General features: G+C 53.4%; 1 protein-coding gene across 2 annotated transcripts; it reads right to left on the bottom strand.

Annotated features, from left to right (window-relative positions):
* Positions 1–3412: 3412 nt before the first annotated feature.
* CARD10 (caspase recruitment domain family member 10) lies at positions 3413–19586 on the bottom strand. Of its 2 annotated transcripts, XM_031050055.2 has the most exons (21): positions 19519–19586; positions 17407–17625; positions 16898–17035; positions 15910–16235; positions 14327–14509; positions 13804–13959; positions 13551–13676; positions 13184–13378; positions 12947–13084; positions 12090–12205; positions 11823–11863; positions 11022–11142; positions 10409–10589; positions 9484–9607; positions 8891–9131; positions 8536–8605; positions 8091–8190; positions 7464–7622; positions 5231–5346; positions 4486–4601; positions 3413–4246 (listed from the first exon to the last, which is right to left on the bottom strand). In XM_031050055.2, exons 1-21 carry the CDS (start codon positions 19523–19525, stop codon positions 4039–4041), a joined length of 3081 nt encoding a protein of 1026 aa, XP_030905915.2. In that variant the 5' UTR covers positions 19526–19586; the 3' UTR covers positions 3413–4038. The 2 variants fall into 2 exon arrangements, with proteins under 2 accessions (XP_030905915.2, XP_030905916.2); XM_031050056.2 differs by lacking the exon at positions 7464–7622.
* Positions 19587–21626: the final 2040 nt, after the last annotated feature.

The raw sequence follows: 21626 nt of genomic DNA, 5'->3' as shown, positions 1-21626 counted from the left end.
TCTCCCCCTGTGGAGTACACCAGAGTCCTGCAGGCACAGCAGAAAACCAGCATCTCCAGCTCCTTCCTCCCAACACTGTTGGGGATGGCTGTATATCTCCCCTGTGCCACCTTCACCACCAAGGAGGGCATGCTGGGGCCACAACACAGAATATGCAGAGTGTAGCTGAGCAGATCCTGTACAAAGGAGGCTTTCCCTAGGGATATCAGAGACCCTCCTGAGCACCACAGACAGGAAATTTTGGGTCAGCACCGTGGACTGCTGCATGATGTTCCTTGTTCAGTTGGATATGGGGTAGATGACTATGAAGATCCTCTTCATGCTACCTCTAGCCCACTTCACATAGCAGCCAGGAGGGTACAGAGAGGCAACCAGCTACCTGGTATAGTCCAGGAGGGAGATGACAGCGCACCCCTAGCTTCCCTGTGCAGCAAAGTATGGGTACAGCAGGATGGCATTGCTCCACATAAGCTGCTGAAATCAGAGCACCTCCTCCGGGAGCTGCAAACTGTGGGCATTCACTCAGCATCCCACTAAATAAAAATAAGAAGTAATAGGATGGGGACCCAAGGGAAATGCATGGGGACACAGCTCCATGTGGCAAAGGACCCCCCCCCCATGCACATGTCAGAACATAGGACTTCAGAAAAGGGGTCAGGGGAGGGATCAAGGTCTCTCTGTTCCACACTCCCACCATGTGTCCAGACACAGACACATTCCAGGCACACACTCCCTGCAGGGCTAAAGCCATGTGCTCAATTCCCCCAAGCCCACATGTACACTTTCACCCCAGCCCTGTCCACAACTTCTTTCTTTTGTAAGGAAGAAACCACCAAAGCCACTTCTCCTCCCTCCTCCTATGTAGCTCTCTGAGTCTCCATGGCTCCTAGCCCTCTTCTGAAGCATGAACAGCTCCAGAGCTTCTCCTATATCCCTTTGGAGGGTCCTTGCAGGTTTCATTTTTAGATCCCTTTAGTTTCAAAGCTTCCTTACACTGATTTGAGGCAAGGGGGGAGTCGTTCACCTTCAGGCCTTACATTACTGCAGGGATGTGAAGCTGGCATGACTGATCCACTGCCTCATGCTAAATAGTGGGATCACTCCCATGGCTATCTGCTGCTCCTGAACCAGAAATGAACCTCTCCAAGTGCTCCAGCCACATGACAGGCAGCTGTAAAGGCAGTTTCCATGGCTCCCAGCCATCCTGCAGCACCTCTCAGCCCTGGGAGGGAAAGGGGGAAACAGGCAGAGGATCCTTAATGATGTCCCCAAAATACATACAAATATGATACAAAGCTACCTTGTACAGAGCATGGTGCTGGGATGCAGAAGAGGTCACATCCAACCATCTACAAACCAGAACATGCCTGATGCTAGAGGTGAGCACAGCCTGCTTCTTGCACTGAGGCACCTCTTTCTTCTTGGGTACCAGGGATAGGGGGGTAGCATCAGGTGCCCAATCCTGCCCTGGAGTGGGGGGTACATGAGACATACACCCCATAGCTCTTCTGGGGCACGGGGGGCAGCATGGAAAAGGCTGATGCCTTCCCAGAACAACACACACACAGCCTTGATGTTCCTTGCTCTGGAGGGAATCTTGCTCTGAGTGACTGTTACAGGGACTTGCATAAGGTTGCTACAGCTGGTAATTAGTGCCCAGGGCTGCTCATTGCATCCTGTTACCTAACCCGTGACTCATTCCTGGGAGAAGGCAGCACCCCCCAGAGGCACAACGAAGGTGGGATGAGGTGTGTGGGACAGCAGGAGGTCATTTAGGTTTGCCCTGGAGCCCTCTGCTTCTCACCCGTGTCCAGAACAGCTTGAGGCTGGATTATGAAAGCCTCAGGGCAGACAAAGAGTAAGAGGGGCCTGGAGGAAGCCTGGGAGCAGGCAAGGCAGTGGTGCCTGCTGCCTGCAGAGCTGAGCAGTGCCTGCTCACCTCCCAGAAACACTCAGTTCCTTTCCTTTCCCTCAGGCTGACAACGCCGATGGCCCAGGGAGGTGCTGAGAGACATCGATGGAGGGGAGTAGTAAACACCAAGCTGGGAGTCTGGACTACCCAAAATGGGGGGCTTGCTCTTCACCATCCTCGGCTATAGGATATAGGGGATGGTTCCCAGTGCCAGCAGGGACACTGAGCCCTTCATCAAGTGCCTCAACACAGTGTTCTCCCTGGGTACTCAAGCGCTACCTTTTTCCCCTGCAAAGATGCAAACTCTAATGTTCAAACACATGCCAGGGTGGATGGGAGCTTGCTTTGGGACCTATCTTCTCATCAGCTCAACAAGAGGCCCAGTTTGTTTGCCTGCAGGGCAAGCAACGTCAAAGGGGCCTGTGCTGGGATGTTCAAGCTGCATCCCCTGGAGTGGGTATCATTTGGGAGCTTTCATCCGGAGCCATGTGTTACAGCAGTTCCCCCTTCCCTGGGAGGAGAGCTGCATTGCTCCAGGGCAGAGCTGGGACTCTGCTCTACATTTTACTGACTGCAGGTTAAAATCTCTTCATTTTCTTCCCTCCTCCCTTCACTCTTGTCCTCATAAAAGACACAGACAACTGGTTTAGAGCTTGAAATAACACCACACAGGGGACCCATGAAGATCAGCAAGTTAATCTTTGCTCAGAGATTCAAAACTCATGGCACTAGCGGTACCCTCATCGCAGAGGCGAGGAGGACAGAGAGGACTTTAGTGCTGATTGCCCATCTTCTCCCATTGACTACAGAAGACCAGCGGGCTCAGCCTTCTCCCTGGTCTTGTGCCCCACAGAACCTCCCAGCATCATACACTTTATTTTCCTCTTGTATGCCCCAGGAAAGACCATCTACTACAAACACCAAGTATCCTAGCACCCCTTTCCCATAGCAGAGCTGATAATGGCAATTGGTTAGTAACCAGGACCATGCTAGAGTGGGTGAGCATGGCTGCCGCTACCCCAACCCTTCCTCTTCCCTCTGCCAGACCCTGAACCCACACTTGCCCCATCTCAGGGTGAGAACAGCCCCATGAGAGGGGCTCTGTCCTCACCCCCCTGGCAGCATGGCTGGGCTCAGCTCTCACTGCTGTCACCCAGGAGGGGGAGGTAGCTGGCTCCTCCTGTCACGATAACTAGGGCACAGAGGAATGCAAAGCTCTAGGGACCTCAGCCAGACACATCAAATTAGCTTTTTCCCTGGCTTTCCTAAAGCACCATGACCACTGGGGAATGAGGCAAAGGACTGAAAAACAAGGGGCAAGTAGAAATTGGAGCAGGCTTGGTCTGTGGCACACTCAGCATGCTCTCCGCAACAGCAAAAGCAGCACACCCTCCTTCCTCTGGAGGGCTGGGCAGTTGGGTTTCAGCTAAAGGAGGAAAATACGCTGGCATGCAGCAGGCAAACGTTTCCCAGTAACACACATGCCCACAGCCTGCCATCCATTCCTATTATGAACGGTGTTTAATTCTCCTTTATATGCACTCTGCCAATAAAAGGCTCCATTAATAATTTACAAGCAATAAAGAGTACAGCTCCCGTAAAACGAGTGTTTGTTGCAAGCTTAGTGTCACTCCAGCCATGACAGGGCATTGGCACACAAGCCGTGCTCCCTGCACCATGGGGCCAGGGTCGAGGTAGACAGGGGAAGAGGGGACCCAGAGCACACAGTGCAGCAGGGCAGAGTAGATAGAGATGATGGAAAAAGGACTTCAAACATGTGTGAGATACGCTCCTACACAGCCTGATCCCACACAGTACCTCTGCATTCCCATCTGGCAATCTGACCACGTACCAGAGACAAGAGCAGCCCAAGGTGATGGGGAACAGCCCACGGGGGTTTCCCACCATGATGGTGGAAGATGTCTCTCCACTAAGAGACAGAGGGCTCAGACAAGGGAGGCAGCACATGTTACTCCCTGACTCTTGGTGGCCTCCAGGGGACCAGAAAGGCTACTCCTGATGGCCTTTGCTGCCAGCATCCCCTCGGTGAGGAAGGACATGCTGCCTGTTCTCCTGCCCAAGAACAGCTCCTGGGGACAGAAGCTGGTGGCTCTGCTACTGCCAGCTCAGTCATCGCCCTCCTCAATCCATATGGGTCGGGTTTGCTCCTGGAAGATGCAGCCACGAACTACCTTGGGCAGCTCCTCAGCATGGCTCCAGGCATGGGGCTCCACACGGGCCCAGGAGCAGGGCAGGGTGTGAAGACCCTGCTCCGCAGTGCGGCACACCTTCAGCACCTCCGAATCCCGCTGGCCCACCTTCCCCAGCAAGCTCCTGCGGAAAACACAGAGACAAGCGTTACCCTTGGTGTAAAGGGATGAGGGGGCAAAACCACCCAGGAACAACCTCACACATACACAAAGCCACTTTTCCTGCCCTTTTACCCCTCACAGTGACCAACCACAACACACAGAGTGAGCACCCTCACCCCAATCCCTGTCCCTCTGAACAGACACAAGGGTTTCTCCCTCTCGTTTCCCACCCTTCATCCATGTCACTCCATCTTGTCTTACCTGAGTCCTCTAATGTTCTTCTCTGTGACTTCAACATGGATAACAATGGGGTAAATCTCACTTTTAATTAGATCCCTCACACTCTGAACTCCCAGCTCTAGCAAGCAGTGTTTATTCTGGAAGGGAAATTGAATAGATTTACTGATTTAAATGGAGAAAAAAATAACCCCAGCCCCTGACAGTCACATTAAATCAAACCCCATACTGTGCAATATCATTGCTTTTCCAATAGTAATTCCATTTAAATGTGGGATTTATGGACAGTGCCAAGAAAAAAGGGGAGAATTACAAAGCAGAGTCACCCACTCCATCACTGCCAACCCAAGCAAAGAGCCCACTGGACTCCTCACTCAGCTACAGACTATCTTCACATCCCTTTTGTCATCATTGTCACCCACAGCCCCACATTTCTGCATCTGCCCTTAGCAGAGCTGTTGCTGCTTTGCCAAAGATGAGGAATGTGAGAGCAAGGAGGTTGCTCCTGCATATGGTGTTTCCCACTGCCTCGCCGTGGACCCTCAGTTGCCATTTCTTTCACTCGAGCTCAATAGAGACTCAGGGAAAAGTCCGTATCTGCTGATCTACAACCCCTGGATCTAAAACACATTCCAAACTACACAGCCCTCAAGCAAGCAGCTTCTTCTCTATCACTGCACCACCCTCCTTCCTCCCCATCTCAGCTGTCCCCTCCTCTCCTCCAGTATGAACATGGTGACATCTCCCCCCACACCAAAGAGCTCAGCACCTTCTCCATCGCCTCCCGGATCATGCGGATTCGCCCACTCTCCCGCCGGTCCTTGGGGCCAGTTCTAGACACAGGGGGAGTGTGAGTTGTGCTGGGATCCCCTTCTGCCAGCTTCTCTGTGAGCCAAGAGGAGATAGGAAAAGGGAGAAGTCAGCCCCTTCTCCCTCTTGCACATACTTTCTACTCCAGACCCCACACATTTGCTGCTGCGCTGATGCTCATCAAGCTCAGTGTTTATGGATTCTGGAGAGCGAGCCTAATTATACAATATTATACATTGGCATAGATCTCCTGCAGCTTCTGCATACAGAACAAGCATGATATCACAGCTGAAGACACCTTGCAGGGCAAAAGCAGCACTTGTGTTACAGCACTACAGCATCCTAAGACAGCAGCTCACAGCCATTCCCCACTGTCCAACCCACTCCATGATAGAGTATGGCAGAAAAATAACCACTTTATTTTGCCAGGTTGGTTTCCTGCAGGGTCTGTGAGCTACATGGGCTTGCAGATGGCTCCAGTGAGCAGCAGGGCTGGGGAATCAAGAGGAGTGTGCACCTTGGCATGGGAGTGGGAGAAAGATGGGGGCAAGCTGAGCATCCTTGTGTTGGTGGCAGCCTGCTCAGAGGCTGAAGGACAGCACCCAGCAGCCAAGCCAGCACCAGGCAGGACAGCAGCAGAGAGGTGGTGCTGAGACAGTGAACTGGGGGCTGAGCCAGCAGGACAGTGAGGTCTGGCATGGTCAATGCAATGCTTGCCAGCTTGCTCCTCATAGCTCCCAGCACAAGATACAACACACACAGAAATCTCACTTGGAAGCCATAATCTTCACAACCCAGTGTGGCTGAAGTAGGCACCGGGCTTTTACCTGCTGACCATGCTGCTCACACAGACAACAAGACCTGAGCAGGGAACCTGATAAGGCTTTTAGGAGCTGCCCATCTTGAAGGTAGAAATAAAGGAATGCATTTAGGAGAAGGCATGTTTGGGACTGGGTCCAGAGCACGTTCCAGCTCTCCCAAGCCCCAGGCTGGCAGGGCATCCTCTGCTACCTCTGCCTGGTGGCACGGGTACTTCCTTAGTAGAGCTGGATCTGCAAAGCCACCTATCTGGCATTCCTCTGGGGAGAGGAGGCGGGCAGCAGGCTCCTGTGGATGATCGCATGGCTTATACCAGTTCTGCACTGGCTGAAGAGTTCTCCAAGAACTGGGGTGTCTTGAACACCACCGGATCAGCTTCATTCCCTCACAGCAGGCAAAACTGACCGGGGAGAACGGAGTGGGATTTTTCCCCTCAGTGTACATTCCCAGATGCAGTAACAGCTTCGAAGCATGTCCCCATGCAATGTGAGCTGGACCCTGCAGAGGGCTCAGTAGGACAGGATATACGGCCAAGTCACTCAGTCACAAGGCCCAAACAGCCAAAATCTGCAGAGCCACCCTTCCTCAGTACCCAGAGAATATTCACTACCTCCATCTCCTACCTCCCCACCAAAAAATACACAGACTCGTTTTTCAGTCCTGCACTTGGTTAAGGGAGAACAATAAACACGGGGAAAAGAGAGAGATGGAGCAGGGAGGAGGAAGGAGGAAAGAAGGTGTCCTCTGTGAAAATTCCCTATGGGAGTAAAGCCCTTTTCCCAGCAGCCTTTGAAGCAGTGTGTCAGCCTTACACTGCTGGCAGAAGGAAGAGGACAACATTCCTGGGAGGAAGAGCTGGTATGAAGTTAGCCTGCAGATCCCACCTCAGACAGGGGCTTCATCTCCGGGAAGAGGCACACAGAGCAGCAAGGCAATGCCACCACAACTCAAGGAAAGAGAGGATGCCATGCCCCAGGAGACCAGAAGAAAGAGCTGGCTTCCCTGTGGGCCAAAGGGACAGGACACTGCTAAGAACAGGAGGGAATGTCTTGCAGACATTCAGCCCACAAAGGTGACCTGTTAACAGGTATTGTCTGGGAAGACTGAGAGACCTTGTGTTCTTTCCAAGAGTCCCATGAGACCACATCTCATACTTCCAAGACTAAAGGTATCTCTTCCCAACTGGGCTAACCAAGACTGCACAGAAGTAACCCCTTTGAGCAACATCTTATCTTCCCACTGTAAGGCTAAGAAGCAGCAAGAGGTAAAAGGGGAAAGCAGCCCTTAGAAGCAGGAGACTTGCATATCTTACTTCACTTGGGCACAGGCTCTTAAACCAGCCCTGGATGTGTCAACCACTTATTGCTGCCTACCTGCTGGGCACACATGGAAGTCCAAGCGAGAGGTGGGCAAATCCAGCAGGTTCCTGATGAGCCGTGGTGCAATGCAATTAGGTGAAAGCACTACAGGACGGGGGGTCTTGACCACCACAGGATGCACCAGGCTGTAAGGCTTCAGGCTCATGTCTGGGTCTGAAAGCCAGGAATGAAGGAAAGAAAGGAAAGGTAAGAACATGGGAGACCAGCCTGTCACTGGCCCAAATGATCATCCCATTCTTCCTGTGCCATCACTTCATCCTGACTCACAGAGGCACCTGCCAACCATCCTATGTCTCAGGAGAGATCCTACCAACCTCCTACCAACTCACTGCAGATACCTTTGCTGTAGACCCCATTGCCCACTTCAAGTTACACACCAGTTTATTCTCCACAAAAAGTGTGATGACCCCAAGAACCACAGAAGTAAGTGAAAGCCGCAGAAAATCAGGGAAAAGAGCAGGGGCTTTAAATATGCACAGGTTTCCCCAAATCCCATTAGAGTTGTAGGAGGGATCCTGAGCAGAAAGACTGAGGCACCCCAGATGCCAATGTCCCGTTAGTGCCCAGAGGGGATGACTGTGTCTCCAATGGTAATGGGTAGGTGCAGGGCTGGCAGCTCACCTGAGCAGGGGTCCATCCACAGCTGCCGAGGGGGCTGTTCTGGGCTCCTCTGTGGCTTGGATTTCACCAGGCGCAGTTGGTCCAAGGCCCGTTTCTTCAGCTGAGAAGAAAGCGAGGGCATTAAGGCTGAGAGCATAGACCACTACACACACACACACACAGAGCTGGCTGCAGAACACCCGCTGGCAGAAGGGATGGAGTGCACATACACAGAGCATGCAACCAGATCTGCCACCCTCCGGGTTCACTCTGGGAAGGGGGCAGGAAAGCAGCCATAGAGCAGGAACACTGCCTGGTTTATAAGCCCCTGCTCTGCTTGCTAACCCAGCTGCTACCTCTATACAAGCTGGTTTCCCAACAGAGTGGGGCAGACTGAGTGCTGGGGTGGTGGGGTGGCCATAGGCACACACACACGTGGATCTCACTGCTGGCTTCTTTGGCTTACATTATTTCTGTGGCCCCTCTGCTGCACAGGCATCTGGCCCTTCTCCTGGATCTTCAAAAGCTGGTGAGCCCTAAAAAGACAGAGAGCTTGCACTCAGTCAGCTCTAGAGCCCCCGTAGCCTGCTGCGATCCTCTTCACCAAACCCCACCGACCTGCTAAAGCACAGGCATATCAAAGCCCTCACTCAGCCTCCCAGTCTCTCAGGGCCACCCAAACACTACTGCAGAGGTCCCTCATACAAGGCTTGGGCAGCCCACACTATCAAGAGACCTCAGGAGCTTTAGGGGATGCTCACCACAGATAAATGGGGCAGGAACCCTATGTAACCCCCTGCCTTTCTCCTCTCCCTGATTACCTGCTGTAGTTAGGCACTGTTCCCTTGTCCAGGTCCCGCATGGTCAAGGGGTCGACACGGGAGCAGTACCACTCCAGCCGCCCTTTGTGCATGGTGTCCGTGACATGGAGGATCTCCCGACACTTCACACACAGTGCGTAAGGGTCCGACGGCTCCAGGAGGGACAGGTTGGTGCGTACATAGAAGGAGTCTCCAGAAAACTTCTTCCCTTCTTCCAGGGCATCCCGCAGAGGCTGGTATCCTGGAGCAGGAGATACAGGTCACCACAGGCAGGGAGACAGGAGACAACCATCACCAATAAGATAGCCAAGGCCCCAGCACAGCTGTGATGCTATGGATAGGGGTGAGGGGGTGCAGAGGAGGCAAACAGACAGAAGGTCTGTACCTCCATCCTGTAACTCAGAGGATGCACAAGTCACACCAGACAGGGAAAGCTACCGGAGCTATGGCCAACCCCTGTGTCAGATGGTGGCCTAGGACCAAACAGGAGAGGAGAGAGAGTAACTGAGATTTACCTCCAGGGTTGGGTGGAGGGTCTGGAAAGGGGGACAGAGAGCTCAAGCTCAAAAGAGACCCAAATGCCAGGGCCTTACCTTCCAGGTCCAGCTGAAAGATGAGGCTGGAGGGCTCATCCCAATGCAGCAGGCTCAGGAAGGCAACCTCCCGCGTGCAGTTCTCCAGGGAAAGCACCTCTTCCTTCAACGATGGCACCCTCAGCTAGCAAGGACCCGATGCCGTTAGACCCAAGGACTGGAAGAGCAGGTTCCCCTCCAGCTCCCTCACCCATCAGGGTTATACAAGAGATGTTACAGAGTGAGGCAGGCCCAGGGAAACCTCTGCCTGAGGACAAAGCATCCTCAGTCTGCCTCTGGCTCCCTCTTCTGCTCTGAAATACCTGCTGCCAGCCACCACCCTGTGTGGATGCTGGGCTGCTGCGAAAGAAAATGTGTGTGCATGAATGTGTGTGGGAGTGGGGCAGGAGAGATGGTTTATTTTCGGTTACAGGTGGGATATTAATTCAAGTAGTGTAGCTGTGTATTTCTAGTGGTGTCACGCTTGCCAAAACAAATGCTCTTCCTTCCCTCCCTCCAGCAGCTTTCTTCAGAGCAATTATTCTCTATAGCTCGAGAGGGTCACAAAGGGCAGAGAAATCTTGCTCCAAAACTGATTGCTTTGCAATGGGCATATGCAGGATGCAAACTGCTCTGATATACTACAAGGTGACAGCCAAGCCCAGTGCCATATAGCCATATTGCTGTCTTAACTGTGTGACCCCTCTTCTTTCTCTCCTCCCACAGCTGAAGGAAGTGTTTCGGAAGGTCTCAGCATTTTTACATGCACAGCTACACTCAAGTACAATGAGACCTGGATGGGTGTTTGTGCTCCATAAAGCTCTAGGCAGGAAGCACTCTGGGATACAAGCTGGTTAGAAGTGAGCTTGCACTGGGGACCACTTGACTCTACCTGCATCATCCCATATGCCTTACAAACCCCAAAAGAGCTCTTTCCCAGACTCACCTCAATAAGTCGACACCCTTCCCTAAGTCCTGCGTCCTCAACCTGTGAGCCTGGCTTGACCCACTGGACATAAATCCCTGTCCTGTTCCCTCCAAGGATGGAGATGTCTGCTCCAAGCCTCTTCTCCTGGGGTGAGGGGTTGCTGGGGTGACTCATACTGGAGAGCTGTACCACCAGTGACCTAGCAAGGAGAAACACCAAGTCCAGCAACTGAAGTTTGCTACCTTTCCCAGTAACTGCTCCCTCATGCCCTGTGTCCAGCTACAAGGTGCTTATTGTACTGAGCACTGCAGTACAGAGCTCATGATTTATGGCCATCCCACACAGAATCCCTACAGCCCCTTTCATCCACCAGCCCCAACACCGAAGCCAAGCTGGGCTCCCACAGTCCTGCCCCTACCTAATCAGATGTGTGCCCAGGCCAGGGCAGCATCCCCACCCTGCCATAACACATAGAACAGCACAAAAAACTGGAGTCCTGCTAGGAAGCAAGGACTGTGACAGGATCTTCATGTCTCTCCTCTCCCACTAGCGAGAAGGAGCTCAAGGAGAGAGGCAGAAAGGGTCCCCCAGCACCACAAACCAAGCAGCCAGCCCAGAGAGCAGTAGTCACCTCCTGGTGACCTCCTCACGGCTGGGAAGCGTGGACAAGCAAATCTCCGACTTCACCCTGGTGTAGGTGCTGCTGGAAGAAGAGGAGAAGGCCCCAAGCGAGGTGCTAGCAAAACCACTGCCTAGGAAAGAGAGCAAGAAGGAGAGATGGAGCATGTCACCTCTCTGAGTGCTGCTGGGACCTCATGTTCTTAGAGTGGCAAAGGTCTGCCACCCCCTCCTGAGCATTTTCTAGCATCTGAGAAACTGAGGCTGCAGCAAGGCTTTGAACAGTCGCCTTCCTGGAAAGGGTTTCCCAGGCTCCTGAGAACAAGCAAACCTTTGCTCCCTTCATCTGCATTTTGGTCAGAAGGCAGCAGCAGCCAGGGCCACCTGGATGTGCCCAGAGATCAGCCACCAGCACCCATCACAGTACTCAGCACCAGGAGCTCCACTCCAGGACATTTACAACCCATCACCCCGGGAGTAGCAGATAAAGGGAATATCTTGGTAACAGCCCAGGGCAAAGCCATTTCTCTCCACTGCTAGCTAATCTCCCAGTCCCATCAAGCTCTCCATCAACACAGCTCTCCATGAGTTAAACAGAGCTGATGCAAATAGCTACTGCTTTGTAGAGGAAAAGCCAGCTTTTCCAGCTGCTGTGCCTGGGGAATGTGTGGGTCTATAGCACCCTGCTCGGGGTGCAGAGCCCTAGCAGCTGCACTCACCTAAAGCATGGGGAGGTTCAGTTCTCCAACCCCTCTCCCCATGGCCACCACTTCTATTTAGCTGCACCCTCTGGGGAAAGCCCCCACCCTGGTACCTGTTGCATCTTCAATGCTGCTAAAGGAGCCACACGACAAGCTACAAAGGAGACACAAAGGAGAGCTGTGAGGCAGCGGCTTTTCCAGAGCCTGTTTGCATCCTATTCTGAGCCCCATCCCCACGTAAGAAACACTCCCCCCAGCCAACACCCATCTCCCAACCAGCCTCCCCACTTCAGTTTGCCTTCTCCCCTTCCAGCCTGCTCTCCCTGGACTCCGCAAGACCCACAGAGGGGACACAGACTCAAGCAGCCCCCAGCAATCACCTTTTGTAGGTCATGCACCTGTCTTCCCGCTGCCGACGGAGGATGGAGCCAATGCAAGGTGGGAAGGGGAAGGTGGAAAGGCGGTTGATATCCTTCTCACTGTCAGGAGTCACCTCCTTGGAAGAGTGAAAGAGAGATGCCTGCTAACACCAACAATCTAGCACCACCTACCCCCTCCCTTCAGGCCAGCTTGCAAACAGCTCCTTGGATAACACATGCTCTTCAAGGACCATCCACATTCCTCCATACACCCCAGGCATCTTGTTTTCCCAAGTAGAGCATATGGATGGAGATACATGACACTGCATCCCCATCTTTTTGCAATATACAAGCTGTGGGAGCAGTAACAACTTTAGGGAATATCTAGATTTGTCCTTATGTCTCACTTTTAGCCACTGCAAACCCAGAGGTGTAACCTGTGGGACTGCCCATTTAAGGGTGCTCTAGGATGAGAGTTCAAAAGAGTCAAAGGAAAGAACTTCACTCCCTCGAAAACATGTTTCTGCTGCAGGGCTGGAAAGAGCTAGGATTTCTCCTCCAGCATATGTAGATTGAACAGCTTTTTGGGGAGGATAACATCTTACATGAGGCTGTTGATTACTAGGGTGTCATATGGGATGAACCCTAATGGTTTCACTCTTTCTTTCCCAACCAGTGAGCACTGCACACCTTGGCCAGTTTGTCAGAGAACACAGCACTGTGTCTGCGATCTGCTCCTACCTCACACACTGTCCCATGCCCTTCCACCAAGTCACAGCCCTGCAATGAACCTGGCTCCAATGTGTGTTCCCTTCCTGAACAGTGTGGTTCCCTACTGCCCTCAGCTGCGGGTCAGCCTTCCCTGGTCAAGCACTCACCATGCTCTGAATGGCGGAATCCCCTGGGAAAGGGATGACAGAAACCCCCAGTACATCCACAGGTCCTGTCGTAGGGTTGTCTACAAGGCTCCAGGTGCTGCTGAGGTTGGAGCAGAGCGAGTAGGAAGAGCTGCACATCTGGGAGAGAAGGGACTCCATCAACCCATTGCATCCCCCAGAGATCAGTCCTGATCCCTCTGCCTTCTCTATTCCCCCCTTCTTTCCAGCCCCCCTCACCTTGCCCAGGCTGCGGCTGCCTTGGCACCGCTGCAGCTGTGCCTCCAGGGTGCTGTTCAGCCCTTCAGCCTGGCTCAGCTTGCTTAGGAGCTCATCCCGCTCCTCCTCCAGGGCACGTACACGTTTGCGGTATTGGTCCTTCTCGATCAGGCTCTGGGAGTATTGTAGCTGCACCCCATCACGGCTCTGAATTGCCTGCAAGGATCCAGGCTGAGAGTGAGAGGAGGCACAGAACTGCACTACTAACCTCTGCCTCCCACCCTGGCATGGATGGAGAAGATCCACTGGGAAAGGAGGGGACATCCAGAGCAGAGGCAAAAGCTCTGGTCCTGCTGAGAGGTGGAGAGCTTGGGGAACAGCAGTTTACCTGGTCCCGCTCTTTTTCAATCTCCTCCAGCTGCAGCAGCACTGTGTTCATACGATGCTTGTAGAGATCACAGTCCTTCTGCAGCGTCCGGTACTTCAGCTGCAGATCTTCCACCTCCTGGAGGTACTGGCAACAGTGAGCAGTGAGCATTAGACTCCCTGGAAAAACTGCTGTGTCTTCCCAGCCTTCTCCCTGCCCTCTTTTCCAGGCCCTGATGGGTGTGTGGGGATGGGGGCAGTGATGGATGCTCTACCTTATCCCGCAGCTCCTCGGCCAACTGCAGCTCATTCTGCAGGGAGTTGAGTTTCTGGCAGAGATCCTGCCTGTCATCTTGGGCTTCCTTCCAGTCATGCTCCAGGATGTCCAACAGGATCTGCTCAGAGCCCGGCACTGGGCCCTTGCCAGATGTCTAGGAGGTGAGAGATCCCTGTCACTGCACCACAAGCACCAAGGAAGAACCAGACCAGAGCAGTGACAGGCAGCCTGGCACAGCTGCCATCAACTCTCCTGCATTAATCTACTGTGCATTCCAAGGTACAAAGTCACCCTTATGAACACATCCAAGAGCTGGAAAGAAGGACCCATCACCACCCACATCCAGAAGCAATGGCAGCCAGCACAGATACATGGTGTGATACAAGAGATGCAAGTGATATGCTCAGAGGAAGAGACAGGCCAGCCCAGTGATCTCACTCATCTTTCCAGTGCCCACATCACCAGCGCTGGGAGTGATCAATGAAAGGTGTCCAGACACCTGCTCTGCCCCCCCCAGGTACCTGCAACATGCCCTGCAGCTCCTGCAGCGATGCTGTGAGCCGCTGGTTCTCAGCCCACAGCTCAGACACGGTGTCAGGGTGTCCCCGCTCCTCTGGCTCCTGCTGGGGCGGTGCAGATGCCTGCTTCCGCAGCAGGCTGCACTCCTCCTCTAGGCTGGTCACTTTGCATTTCAGCTGGTCCACCTGCAACCAGGGGAGAAAACATAGCCTGACACACACAGCCCTACACCTCTGCCTTACCAGCCAGTGAAACAGAGAGGATGCTGGGCAGAAAAGGGGGCTGGAGGTGAGGGAATTGAGGGCTGCGCAACCACGTGAAGGAGTATCCTACAGCTGGGCCAAGCTTAACACAGCTGCATGCAAAAGCTTTTCCCTGCAGGGCAAAGGAAGAAGATGCACTTGCGTAAGCACACTCAGTCTCAGGATTGTCATCCAGTGCATCAACTTCCTTGCCCCTTAAGGCATCCCCAGTGCATCTGGCCTTGACTGTGGGTAAACCAGGGATCTCAGCCAGCAGCTGTGAGATCTCAAAGGCTTCCCAGCTCCTAGCACTGGAGACAGGGGAGGTCCTCACAGACCTGTAACAACTGATGGGGTTCATCAGAGAACCAGTTACACGGCCAGGCAAGGCTATGACAGCAAAAGGGACAGAGGAAACCTACCAAAGAGATCGAGCACCAAGTAACACTGCCAAAATTGCCAAGAAGGAACTGGATTACTTCTGTAAAACCTACCCAAAAGACCTAGGATGACTCTCAGGGACCGGTCACTTCTGGACCCTGGAGTCAGGAGGAGAAGGCACACTGGGACCTGGGGGTTGACCCTGCTTGCAAGGGGATTTCTTCACTCCACAGCCACGCACCAGGAATTTGTCTCCCTGCTCACAAGAGGCCCAAAGAGCTGGTTTTAGCAGGAATACTAGATAAAACCTAAGGGAGGATCCCAGCATTGGCAGAGCAGAATGAGGAATGAAGGGTAAACACAGGGCTGTGTGGGAGATCCAGGTCCAGACTGGTAGGGGGAATGCCAGGAGGCCACGGAGCACTGGGGAAAATGAGTTATTAATAGGTTCAAGGTAGGGCTGTCCTTGCCCAGGCAGGAAATGGGTGCGTTTGCTGGAGGTGAGAGCTTGGCAGCTGGAGCGCGGTGTCACAAATTCCTTCAGGTATGCAGGGCATGAGTCTCCCAAACGTCATGAGATAGACAAGAGGTGGTGGGGATGGAGTCTGTGCCAGAACACTCCTATGAGCTGCAGGACGGGCTGGGCAGCTCTGGACCGCATGCAATGAAGCCAGCACCCCATGTGCGCATGGCTGCCCAGCCACCAGTCTCACAGGAGGGGAAAATGCAAGCCCTTTCCTGGGGAGAAGTGAATACAAGCACCATTGCTGCCCAGGGCAGCAAGGAGCTTCCTATGCTGTGCCCATGACTAAGGCACATTCCCTTCAAGAGCAGGAGCATCTGCCCTGACACACATCCCACCCACCATCAGCTTCATGCTCATGGGCACAGTGTGCATCCCTCACAGCCACCAGACCCCCGCAGCCTCCCACCACCAGCCCTCTTGCTCCCCGGGGCCATACCACGAGCTGCAGGTCCCTGCTCCGCAGCACAGCCATGTTCTTCTCCTCGCAGAGCTGTGCATAGCGCATAGCCATCATGTAGTTCTCATCCTTCAGCCTCAGCAGCTCCACGCTGTTGGTGTCCCACTCCTCTCTCAGCCGCTGGCAACGCTCCTGCACCTTCAGGAGCTCCTGCAGCTGCTTCTCCAGCCGGGCCTGCTCTTGCTCCAGTGCCTGGTTTTTCACCTGGAGCTGGTGTTCCTTCAGCAGGAGCTCTTTCCGTTGGGCCCTCACCTTCTTCACCTCCATCATCAGGAACTGAGTTAGTCCCTCAGGGCCTTCCTCATCTGGGGGAGACAGAGGAGAATCTCATCCTGGCTGCTAAGACTTGGGTAACCCCAGAATAACAGCCTAATGCTCTGTTTCCATCAAGGGATGGCAAGCTCTCCCATGGGTTTGCAGCCCTTCTTGTCCCAGGCTTAAGCCACCACAATCCATCACACATATACATTACATTGAATCATAGAATCCCAGACTGGTTTGAATTGGAAGGGACCCTAAAGCTCACCCAGTTCCAACCCCCTGCCACAGGCAGGGACACCTTTCACCGGACCAGGTTGCTCCAAGCCCTGTCCAACCTGGCCTTGAACACTGCCAGGGATGGGGCAGCCACAGCTTCTCTGGGCACCCTGTGCCAGCGCCTCAGCACCCTCACAGGGAAGAACCTCTTCCTAATATCTAATCCAAGTCTCCACTCTGCTAGTTCAAAGCCATTCCCTCTGTCCCATCTCTACCTTGTAAAAAGTCCCTCTCCAGATTTCTTGGCTGCTTCCAGATTGGAAGGCTGCCATAAGGCCTATATTTGTTAAAGCTATATCTGCCCCTCTCAATGCCAGATCCAGAGCACAGAGCTGTCATGGTAGTGTGAAACAGGTTGTATGCATGTACATGCACAGATTTCTGACCTTTCCCGTGCAAGCAGCAGCTGAAAAGAGGCTGAAGCACCCACCCAGGATCATAGAGCAGCGCTGGGCTGGCTCCCTCCCCGTTAGTCGTGTGTAGTGCTCTGGGTAGTAAAACTCTAAGGATTCCAGGAAGGCTTCATAGCCTCGCTTCCCACGACGCCGGAGGATGTCCATCAGGTAACCTGGGAGAAGGAATAAGGAGCTAAGATGAATTCCCTGCAAACCAGAGAGAAAACAGCATAGCCCAGATTTGTGACATGAAGTAGCATCTCCATCATTTCCAGTTCCATCCACAGGAATAGGAATGGCTACAAGAGGGACTGTGGTGGGAGCACTGCTCTCCTTTGTGTGCACCCAGAGGGAGATCCACAGAGGATGAAAGGCAGATCTGGCTGCAGAGTGCCTCAGAGAGCAACAAAGCCAAGGTAGCAGTGCAGTGGAAGGACCCAGGAGGCCACACCACCATATGCTGTGCAGCACTCACTGCGGGTCAAAACCAGGCTGTCCCCCAGAAACCAGGCCCATCAAAGTGTGAGTTTGTGCTTTCTCCCACCTGTCTGGTTGCTTTTGCAAGGGAATCGGCATGAATTCAGCACCTCCTCCTCATCCTGCTCATCTATCACACGGCACTGGCGCAGGTATGGAGTGAGCTTTGCTGGGTTTAAGGAGCGGGTTAGCTGGTGCCGGGCACTCTCAATTTTCTCCCAGACAGCATCTTCTTCCTCCTCCTGCTCCAAGAGGCTGTGGGCTTGGAGAGGAGCATTCTCCAGGGCTATGAGGATAAAAGGAAAAGGAAGGTCTGAGGAATGATAGAGGAGCACAGGGTAAAGGCATGAGTAGACATGGGAGAACATGAGTAGAGGTATGAGCATGCAAACAACTAGTTGTCTTGCAAATGGAACTCTGGTACATCGCAAACCATTTTACACACAAATTGGTCCAGCAGGATCTTGAGTGTCCACCTAGTGCCTTAGATACACGGAAAAAAAGGGGTGCATAAGGGGGTTAGGAGTATATACAGTAGGAAGTCTAGAGAAGGTGTCATCTTCATTCCTGAAGCATTCTTAAATCCCCACACACATCACACATCTTCCCTTTTTCTCCATCCCTGAGAACAGGAAACTCTCTGGAGCAAGCCTTTTCAGAGCCTGGGACATGCTTTCTCATACTGTGGCTGAAGAGAAGGGTTTCCCTGGGGATTCATTTGCCCTGTGCATGCACCAGGCATCGGTGGCCAAACTCAAGTTCTTGAGGGCACCATCCCATGGAACACTTTTCCCTGCAGTACCTGTAGACAAAGGTGAATTGCATAAGAGTATCTCCTATGTATCTTCCACACATCAGTGTGAAAATATGTAGTAATGAGGCGATCCCACTGTCAATCAAATAAAGCAAGAGGGACTCCCTGAAGTCAATGGACCAAAAACCTTTAGAGCAATGGTCTAAACTAAAACTGCTCCATGAAGTCCTACAAGCCATGATGGAGCAGGTGTGTGCAACGAGCTCTCTTCCCAGCTGTGTATCAACTCAACCAGCATAATATACCTACACTTAAGAAATACCACCTGCTTCACAGGCCAGCACAAATCCTATTAGTTGGCAAGACAAAGTCCAGCAAAGATCTCCTGAGACCTAGATGCTATCTCTCCTACCCAGTGTGCACTGTTACCTGCTGCTTGGTGCTGGCATCAAGTCCAGCTTTCCTACCCCAGCCACATAACATCCCCAGGGGCAGTGTACACATCCATGCTGCATGAAGGTAGAGAGAAGGGAGGGAAATCTTCCACTTTATTTCATTTGGGCTTAGGCTTTTTTTCTTTCTTTTTCTTTCCTGTGATGAGAATGATATCACGCTATTTCAGACAGCCAACCAGCACAGCAAGGGGGATGGCTGAATGAGCTGTGCAGAAGTTAATCCTCCAAGTAAAAATACAGGAGTTTCAGTGCCTTCCAGATGAAGGATAACAGGAAAAGAGAATTACTGAATCCACAAAAGACGCTCGAGTGTCTGATTTCCAGCACCAATGCACTTTGACACCTAAATACCAATACAGATCTGGACTGTCTTAGACTGAATAAAGACAACAAACCGTGTTTCCCAAAGAAACTTCTCTCTTTCATTTGGGACAGCTTCACTTGCCACAGAGACACCAGAGTGCAGGAGGAGAATGCAACAGCAGGTCACAGAAGTTGCACTGTTTTGAGGAGTGGATTTATGCCTTCAAAACTAAGTGTTTCTCCAAGAAAAGCAAGGCAGCTCTACAAGCAGCGACCAGCTCCTCGGCAGGCAGGCTAAGCAGAGAGCAGGAGAGGTCGGAGGGGTGTGGGAGCCGGTACCCCTCCTCCCGCCCGGGACGGGTACCCCTCCAGGCCGGGGCAAGGCAGCGCTTCCCCTTTCGGCCACCGTGAAGGCGCTATTCGAGTAATGCCGAGCTGGAGGCCAGCCCTGAGGAGGTGGCTGGCAAAGAGGAGGAAAAGAGGAACATCCCCTGCAGCCCGAGGGAAACCCACGCCCCAGCCGCCCCGGGGCCACCGCGACGGGCGCGGCAGCAGCCCCTGCGAGGAAGAAGAGGGGGACACAGCGGGGCTGCGGCAGCCCCGAAAGCTCCGCAAGTATCGGGGAGAAGCTCCCGTCCCCCTCTCCCGGCCGGAGATCGCCCCTTACCTGCCATCCCCCGCTCCGCTCCGCACCGCTCCGCCGTCTGCCGCCCCTGCAGGTGTGTCTGAAGCGCTCTCGCCACCCCGCTGCACCTCCCTTCCCTCCCTCTCTCCCGTGTTCCCTCCTCCTCCAGCCGGCTGGGAGGGAACCGCAACCCCTGGGCAATGGAGAGTCCAGCCCAGCGCTGCCCTGCCCGCCCCCGAGGGTAGCTCGTCTTCCCCCCAGCCTCTCCCGGGCTCTGAGCCGCTCCTCCAGCTGCTCCTCACCTGGGCAGTCCAGGGAAGAGGGCTTCTCTTGCCCGCTCCCTCCGCAGCCCCGGGATGGAGCTGCTCTCCGGAAGGATATGGCACGACAGGGACTTCTCTTTTGAAAGGCAATTTGGGTTCACCTCCCGATAAACCGCTGAGGCAAGGGAATGTCCGGCTATGGACTCACAGGTCTCTCCCGGCAGGGCACAGCCCCCCCACCCCGGCTCAGCCTGCAGAGAAGAGGTGCATGAGGAGAGGTTTGAGTTCACGGGCTCCAGAGCTTGCAGCCCGGCCACCCCACGTGTAGGGCTGGTTCTGGATTTGGGGGGGGGGGTCAGTCAAGGCAAGAAAATGAGAGTGATGGAAAGAATCCTGATAAAGGCTTAATTTTAGCCTCCACTCCTCAGTAGTGTCTGTGGGTGGAGCATGACTGAGCTTTACTCCAGGGCATACAGGGGCTCATACCATCCATCCTGACCACACATTGAGTCCCCAGGGCTAGGGGCAGAAGCAGTCCAGAAATCCCAGTCCAGAGATCCCAGAGTGGATCTGTGTGTCCACACAGCATCCCAAAGACCCCATAGAGGGTGACCTGCACCCCTGCCACATACCTAATTGCCCAAACCTGTGCTTAACACTGGGACTAGGAGGGGTCTGGGAGGGATTGAGTTAGGCACTGTGATTTGGACCAGCATCATAGGCCTCCCCCTCCAAGGCTAAGGTGTTTTTAATTTTCTCTAGCAACTCCATTTCATCACAGCTGTGTCAAACTTCAGACCTCAGTGGCCAGGATAAGACAGTGCAAGCTCTATGCAAGAGATACCTAGTGCAGTATCAAGCTAATAGAAATGGGAGTGCACCTGATTCCCCCCACCCTCAGCGTCAACCCACATGGTAGCCCAGAGCAGTGCTGTGCAGAGCTTTGAACACAACATGAAGGAGCCCTACCAACACCACCCCGAAACGGAGATGTCCTCATCATCCCACCACTACAGCTTCCAAACCCCATCTCTGCATGGAAACCTTTCCTCCCTCAGATAAACCAGGGAGGGTAGAGTATAAAATGATCTTCAGGTGTGAACTGTGCCCTCTGCCCTAAAGAAATCCCACTGTACCCACAATTGAAATCCTCATTTGTTTCTCCTGCAGGGCTGACAGCAGGCACACCCCCTCTGGTCCCAACAGGGCTGCTGCACCAGCTCAGCAAGGTGGTTTGAGGGAAGGGAGGCTTTAGCATGATTCTTTTCCCATACTGCTATGTTCTTTTCAAGATCGAGCACAACCACTCTCGTGAGTTAAGGTTGTATCTGTGTGATGCACGGAGCATCATGTGGATACACAGCATTTTCGCTGCAAAACATACCCAGGTATTGAGCAAACACCAGTCACACGCGCACACGCAGGGCTCTCAGCTCACACCACCTCCTCTTGGATGGCATCCGTCCCAGCAGGGTGACATCCTCAGGGAATGAATTCACTGCTGACTCACCCTCCCGGCAAGGGGTCTCAGGCGCTGCCTTCCCCTCCCCTGCAAGCCCAGCGCTGCACTCCTCCCATCCAAAGGGGCGATGCTGACCCCGGACCACCAGCAGCAGGGCACAGCTCCGGTCTCCAGCACTTACATCCCACCAGAAGCATCCAGTTGAGTGAGCAAAAGCAAGTACAAGCAAGGCTGCCTGCAGGGAACTCGCTCTGACTCAGGCCATGTCAATTTTTGCCTGCCGGTTACTCTGGAAAAGAGCCCACAGTCTGTCTCTCTGTCTCTCTAGTGAAAAGATTTCCTGAGCAGGATACTATGTGGTGGTAGAAGATAAGATCTTCACAGTCATGATAAGAGCCCCGAAACAAGGGGTGGTTTCTCTCATT

Source organism: Melopsittacus undulatus, chromosome 5, assembly GCF_012275295.1.
Source record: "Melopsittacus undulatus isolate bMelUnd1 chromosome 5, bMelUnd1.mat.Z, whole genome shotgun sequence".
Classification (NCBI taxonomy): Eukaryota; Metazoa; Chordata; class Aves; order Psittaciformes; family Psittaculidae; genus Melopsittacus; species Melopsittacus undulatus.
The sequence above is the reverse complement of the archived record's forward strand: the minus strand, read 5'-3'. Positions and strand labels throughout refer to the sequence as shown.